Source organism: Carya illinoinensis, chromosome 10, assembly GCF_018687715.1.
Source record: "Carya illinoinensis cultivar Pawnee chromosome 10, C.illinoinensisPawnee_v1, whole genome shotgun sequence".
Classification (NCBI taxonomy): domain Eukaryota; kingdom Viridiplantae; phylum Streptophyta; class Magnoliopsida; order Fagales; family Juglandaceae; genus Carya; species Carya illinoinensis.
In genome coordinates, this window is record NC_056761.1 from 3767824 (window position 1) to 3775700 (window position 7877).

General features: G+C 36.6%; 1 protein-coding gene across 1 annotated transcript; it reads right to left on the minus strand.

Annotated features, from left to right (window-relative positions):
* Positions 1 to 1394: 1394 nt before the first annotated feature.
* On the minus strand, positions 1395 to 7272 carry LOC122279591 (L-galactono-1,4-lactone dehydrogenase, mitochondrial). The gene is made up of 6 exons (XM_043090298.1): positions 6487 to 7272; positions 5072 to 5322; positions 4146 to 4331; positions 2829 to 3243; positions 2250 to 2390; positions 1395 to 1766 (listed from the first exon to the last, which is right to left on the minus strand). The coding sequence occupies exons 1-6, from the start codon at positions 7135 to 7137 to the stop codon at positions 1608 to 1610; spliced, it is 1803 nt and encodes a 600-aa protein (XP_042946232.1). The 5' UTR covers positions 7138 to 7272; the 3' UTR covers positions 1395 to 1607.
* Between the last annotated feature and the right edge of the window lie 605 nt (positions 7273 to 7877).

The following is a 7877-nucleotide window of genomic DNA, read 5'->3' on the forward strand; positions in this document are numbered from 1 at the left end:
GTTTGGAAAATAAGTCTTGCATGTCCCAAAATAAGTCATGTTATAATACTATAAAACTATATATGAAATTAAGGTGGTAAAATAATATACATTACATACATACATATATATATATATAATGTACATCTAATGGCCGCCATAAACATGATTTAGTCCTTAGAATTTCTCCCAATCACGCAATGTTCAGATCGAGTCCGTCCATATGCGCGCTAATGATTTCAGAAACGAAAATTTCATCATGTTGGTCGACGTACGTTGCCAATACAAATTTATATGTCTCCCCACAAGATCATAAATTAATAAGAAATATAAATAAATCGGATTAATCAATCAATGGTTTAGTATGGTTAAATCGTTTTTATTTTCCTTGATATGCGTGTGCTACATGAATTTCATATAAAGGTAGAGAGATGGATTCGTGAGATGTAGCTCAGCTCTCTTAATTTTAACACATTGTCGGGGGGCAAAGATCTCTAGTTTCTTTGAAAGCTGCCTTTGGGCCAAATTTTAAGTCCAAACTCACACCCATCTTGGACGAATCCTATAGAGTAATGCATGAACTAGGAGATCAGATGCTATATAAATTAATTACTTAATTACTATTCTTTTTTAATATTAATCTTAGAGGGGTCTAACGACTAAGATAGGTTTGAACATTCAAGGCCCAAATCTGTGCCCCAGAGGCCACTGGATAGCTTGGTGCTCTCGCGACCAGGCCTAAACGTACAAAGTATCTCAAACGGATTCTAGCAATAATCTACAAAAGGATTATATATATATATATATTTAATGCGATCTGGGTTGTCATTTGAAGAGGCTCGTGAGTAGAGTTATGCAAAACTGTGGGGCAAAGACTAGATTTGCTATGTTCGATAAGGTCTTGACTACAGAAACCAAGAGTGTTCAATAAGACCTAGAAGATGCGACATAGATCATGAAGACCCAAGTTACCCAACACACATCGTCAATTTACATAACGATTTGGAATCTTTTTTTCTTTTAGGAGTTTTGGAGGTCAATTTACACAAGTTACTCAAGCCCCTGCCAAGAAATAGTTCCTTTTCACTGTGGTTAAAAGGCCATACCCCAGAAGGAAAGAGTTCCTTGTTGCTCCACAATAGACCTATGGTTTCTACGAATTTGTTTTCACTCCAACATGCAGTATTTGCAACACCTTATTCTATAAAGGTTCTTAAAATTCACCAACGTCATAACTCATTCTTTGGCCAGGACCATGAGCATTTAACAAAGCAGAACTGGCACGTTTTTAATGGTAAATATTTTGTGTCATGTCTATAATTGAGAGTCCCCACGGTCTCACCACAATATATGCGCACGTATGTTGGCATATATGTATGTATTTTACTTGGCCAATGCATACCTACTGAAAGTGGTGAAACAAAATATTGGAAAAATCTCACATTTCAGTAGCAACAAATACATGGCTGAATTTATTGACTTTAACTTATTAATATACAATCAATACATGGGTGCTAAAAATCCTCGCAGCAGTGGCCAGACAAACAGAAAGAAAAAATCAGAGGCATTGGAAATTAATTAATAAAAACAAGTTTATAGATGAATAACTAACCAAGAAAGGATGCTTCTCAAATGGTAACTGGTAATGGGAACAGCTTCTCCAGCTTGTTATTAGAAAGGATGCCGTTTGGGTCCAGTTCCCTTCGAGATTTATTGTATGCATCAACAGGGAAACGCTTCCTCAGCCTTGCTTGGAGAGCTGCAAGCTCTTCTTTGTCCTTTGGAACCTGCATTACGTGCGGATAAGTGAAAAACAAAAGCAAATTCTTGTAATGCAAAGATATTTTGGCAGTCAGTTCGCTGAGATTAAATCCGTGCAATTCTGTGAATAATCAGATTGATGAGGCACTTGCAGTTATTATGTATATATGCACCATTCTAAGTTGGCGTTTGTTTTATTTATGAGTATCAAGTATCGACATTATTTTTTAGGGGTATTGTGATAACTCTAGACATGTTCCCAAACAGATAAGTGACGTATGTAGAGTTTTCAATTTATACATTTTAAAACAAAAACGAGATTTGATTTATTAGAATTTACTAAGATGGAGGGATTAAAATGAATTTGGTGAGTGTGGAAATTCGGAAAGCTAAAAAATCATTTTAAGCCAGAAAAATAATGCATTCCAAGATATCATGTGGGATGACTTCTCACAACTTGAAATTTACAAAGACACGGATAGAGAAGTTTTTCAAGATTGAATCAGTACCTCAATCTTAGCCCAATGTTCAAAAGCAGAATAATGATCCCACAACTTTGCCTGGGTCAGATGACGGTAGTGGAAGAATTCGTCTGTTATTTCCTTTCTTTGGCGTGCATCCATTGTAGGAAGGTACATGATTATACCAACCTGTTCCACAATAAAAAAGTACACATGGATATTTCTCTTTATAATTAATTTCACTACATTCCATTAAACAGGATTATACTAAATAGGTCCCCAAAATTTTTACAACCAATGAGAATGTTTATTTGATATGCAGTAAATTTTGTCAGAAGAAAGAAAAGTAGAGCCCTCATTTGGACAAACAATACTTCTTCGTCCATTGGATTTGATTCTAGATCAATTTACAATCCCCCCCCCCCCCCCCCCCCCCCCCCGCCCCCCCCCCCGCGCTCCAGAGAAAAGCAAAATATCTAAACTACAACATATACTAACAACCACACCAAGTACACATCTTTACTTGGCAATAGATCTCCCCAACACTTGAAAAAATGAAGCCAATATTCAAAACAAGAAAGAAATAAAAATAAATAGGGAAAAAAGGAAAGCTGCAATTGAACTTACCCATGAGAATATATCATCCTCAGCTGAACTTGAAGCAGGACTCATGGCACTCCTGCTGCAAGCTGACCAGCGCTGCTCTATTGGAGCAGGTGCAGGTATCTCTTCCTTCTCAATGAGCTGCTTCAACTCTTCCATGAATTCAAGGTCTTTCATGCTTGGCTTCGCTAGCGTTCCTGCAGGGAAACATGTCTCAGAAACCCATTGTTGGCCACCACAATCAAAGCCCAATATTTCATCACTCCATCCCACTCTGTATCCCTCTGACTTCTTCCAGAACTCAGCCTCAGCCTGATTGACCTTTATGATGTGGTCCTTGTTGAGAGGATCCAGGGCAAGTAGTTTATCCCTCAACTCTGTAAATGATAGCTCACTTACGTCTGTTTCAACGTTGTCTGGAGATTCATCTTTAATATTTCTGCAAGTAATTAATGAACGCAATTAATTGACTGAGATAAATTAGTCAACACTAGAAAATACAAAACATGTAGATGTAGTAGATATAAATGAGAAGCAAAACAATGCAGTACAGTTTTGGTAAAGCACTCTTTTAACAGATGAGCCAACGGAGTGAGATCTAAGCCCATCCAATTCAGCTTGTGATTGGCATGTAATCTGGATGTTTAATCGGATATTAATAAAGCCGAGCTTGAACAAGAATCTTATCTCATTATTTTTCCTAGAAAAGCAAGCAAAACTAAAAGGGTAATGATACACTCACAAATCTTTTATAACTAATTTACAACTCATTTTAAATCAACCAATGTAATTATACCCCTCATTAAAAAATAATTTCAATTGTACATAACTACCCTTCATTTTAAGTAGAGTTGCATAAAAGTTGTAGAAGACTAATTGTAGGTTTATCATTTTCCAAACTAAAAAAGCAATCTTACTACATCATTTGTGTATTGTTTTAAAATTGTCATGAATTCTTAAAAACTTATCAACCTTACCAGGTAAGCTATATGAGAAGTTATAAATTGATTTCATTTTAGATTACATCCTAAACCCAAAGAATGATTGGGTGGCAATTCAAGTAAGCAGTTTCTGCCACAATGTTGTGAAGAAAAATCTAAATGCACAGGAAGAGGTAGCAAGTAAGCATTCAACCAAGAATTTTGAACAACTCTGATTTCTTCTTGCAATGCCAGAAAACCTTATCACTCTTCCAACACATCTACTTAGCTACTTTCTCTAGGCCATTTATTACAGATTATATAAATCTCAGCAAGCAGAAAAGATCATTACAAAAGAAAAGGGAGAGGAACTAAAATGTCTGCTTTGTATATATTTTACAATAGAAGAAACCACCTTTACCTGTATTTCTGCAGGGACTCACTGTAGAGCTCACGAACATGCTGAAGGGCTTCATCGTTAGTATATTTGGGTTTGAACTTTGGGGGACCTTTCCATTTAGAAATAGGATTGCATGTCACGACCACCACAGTGTCGGTATATGGAACATATAGATATTTCACATGCTTATTATCAGATAGCAATTTCCTGCAAAATTAAGGAATCAAGAATACCAGTTGTAGAGTAGAAAATAAATCTTCCACCATTCAACACTTGAATATAATTTTTTTTATTTTATTTTATTATAAGTAAACTTGAATATAAATTATGGCATACAGATACACAAAAACTCACGTTATTGAGAGAGAGAGAGAGAGAGATGCCTTTTTTGGGGGGGTTGGGGGGGGGGGGGGGGGGGGGGGGGGGGGGGTTTAGTATTCTGCATAGAAAGATGAAGTAAGGAGACATTGTATCTGAACCTCACCACAAGTATGGGTATTGGCACCACATCCACAGAAGTTTAGTAGCGCAGGACTAACCCCTTGATGAACTTCAAAAGATCATTTTACAAGCCATCACGATAATATTATTTTTAACCAATTGATTAGAAGCTTTTTCCAGTACTAGCTCCCAATAATTTCAACTTCTAATACATCATAGCAAGGCTGTATGCTCACGAGGTCACTTGATTGTCACAATTATTAGAAGGTTCTTCTATTAGAAGCTATTTTTCCGGGACTAGCTCCCAATAATTTTAACTTCTAATACATCATGGTAAGGCCGAATGCTCATAAAGTCACTTAATCGTCCCAATTATTAATTCAGTGTCCTCCTAGGTTTTTTCAATCATTTAGCTTCCAGTTCGAAGCGATTTCCATCAACCATACTATGCTCATGAATATCTGAGAAAGAGAAAAAAATTATGCGATTAAGGGAATGATAATTACTTGTGGTTTTTCTTGATTTCTTTCATGCTTGACACAGTTGTGTGCTCCAAAAGCTCCTGTCTCTCAACACATTGGAGGGTGACTTCAGCTACAACACCAAGGGCCCCAAGACCACAGCGAGCTAAATAAAATAGCTCCGGATTTTTCTCTTTTGAAACCTCTATTGTTCCTTTGGCAGGAGTTACCAGTTTCATGCTGATGACCTGCTCATCAATGGGAGGCAGTCTTGCACCAGTACCATGTGCACCAACCTAAAGATAAATATTTAAAAAAGCTTGAACCAAACTACAACACAGAACATGGATGCATAGATTACACCAGAATGCTTTGCTGACTAAGTAATTTTCAACAAAATACAGTATTCACCTGCCTTTTTATTCTTAGATTCACCTTTTTCCCTGTTTAACAATGAGAAATAGCATGTATGATGTAGGCTCTTAGCCACCATTCGACTAAAGAGCCTGAAAAAATTGTTACTGCTCGTAAGTTTCCAACTTTCATAGTTGGAGCATTGGAAAAAGTAGATTCTCAAATGAGGAAAGATTGAACAATATTTCAATGACAAAGAATGTTATCACAGTATGTTTCGGCTATAATCCATTGTAAAGTTCAGGATCTATACTTGTAAACAATCGGCACCAGAGCTAGTTATTTATACCGCATGTCAACAGCTTATCTTACTGTTAAAGTACATGCTTCTTTGTTCTTTGGAGCACTGGCATTGGCTTAGCCAAATGCCAATGCATCTTCAAAATGTGAAAAAATGTAGATGAAATCATCTACATCGGATTAGCCAAATGATAGAGTCTTGAGATATGAGGTACAGTAAATGTAAATGTTTCTTCATATTTAAAGATCCACTATTCATCTTCAAATGTAATATTTTATTCAAAAAAATTAGTTGGAAAACGATAATTTAAGTATCAAATTAAATTATTAATTAACATGTGGTTAATGTAATTGCAAAATATGAAAAAAAATAAATTAAAAATATTATTATTAAAAAAAATATGTAATATTATTATTTTGACTAATCTCATGGCTAATCCAATGTGGGCTTATGGCTATAGAGGTTTTGGATTTATGAAAAATATGTACTTTTTATCAAATTTTGGAAATGGTTTTGATGAAGCCAATGCCAATTAGCTCTCTTCCTCACTTCCCATTCCCAGACTGTCCCATTTGCTACAACACAGTCAATGATTCTCACATGAGCGACCATTCACACATGATTTATGAAGCATCACATCGGTATGAGTTTCCACGGTTTATAACCAAAACACATTCCTATCTTAATATTCCAGCTTATCTAACAGTAAATCACATTTCTTTCTTGAAAATTCCATTAGAATTAATGGTCAATTCCCAAAAAAGAAAAGAAAGAAAGAAAGAAAGACAAGTCGAGGCTAGCCCACCTGCACAATGCCACCGATCTGCTGCTCCCTAATGGAGGCGAAATTCTGCAACGTAAGGCCATAATCTTTGATACCATCCACTAATTGCTGAACCCTTATCCCAGCCTCAACTCTCACCGTCTTCTTCTCCTTGTCCACCTCCAAAACCCTATCCATAAGCGCCAAATTCACCATCCCGGCCCTGGAGAGCCCGATACCGTTGGGAGAAAGGCCAGACCCGACCGGCCGAATGCGGGTTTTCTTCTGATGGGCCTCGTTGACCACATTCTCCAACTGCTGGACGTTCTCTGGCTGGTGGAAGATCCGGGTCTGGACCTCGTGGGTCCCGCTCCAGTTAGAGACAGTGTGAAGGTCATCGGGCAAAGGGGCGTATCGGAAGATCTGGGCCTTCTTGTGCTTGGCGTTTTCTGAGAAGGGGAAGGAGTAGTAGGTGGCGGCGCCACAGAAGAGGAGCAACGCTCCGTAGCCGAGGTACTTGCGGAGCTCAGCGTCGCTGGCGGTGGAGGTGGAGGTCGTGGAGAATGGGCATGCGGATGTGGGCTTAAGAGGGCGTTCGAAGATGGTGGAGCTGGAGGTGGAGGCCGGGGATTTGATGTGCCGGCGAGGGTGGAGGGAGGGAAGTGAGCGCCTGAGAGTGAGAGCTCTCAGCATTTTGACGACTATTGACTTGAGCGTTTAGGAGTGATTCAGCTGCTGGCTTGTCTTGTGCGCGGTTGAAAACCAGCTCCCCCTCTGAAACGAAACCAAAAAAGACGAGTGGACGAAACTCACCTTGTCGATTCACTTGAACATGATTTAGGTTGTATTTAGGTACTGATAAGTGTCCAAAATATATTGTGAATAGTAATAAAATAATAAATAAAAAATAATAATAAAATATTAAATAATAATAATAAATAATAAATAGTAATAATAAATAATAAATAATAATAAATTAGGTTAAAATGTGTTGAGATATATTCAGTACCAGAGCTTTAAGATTGGGTCTCACGAGTGCTTCAGAATCATATATGTATTTAAAAAAATGAGTAAGGCTAGTAGTGTTGGGTAGCTGTTCTTTATTTATTTTTAAAATAAAGTTTATTATTAAAAAATTATTTTTTTTTATATAAATTTTATATATATTTATTATTATTATTTTTTTAAAAAAGTGAACGATATTTACTCACTCTATAATTAGAAATATCATTTATCTTTAAAGATGTGCACCACATAAATAAGGCATGATTTCAAATGTAGATAACAAAATCTTTTCAATTCATTCTATCTTATCTCACTATTTAAGCATCTAAATACTTTCAAATTTTAAATATTCAATTTTTTTATCTAATCATTGTAATTTCTCCAAACTTCCAAATAAAATATAAAAATAATTTAACATTTTCAAAAAT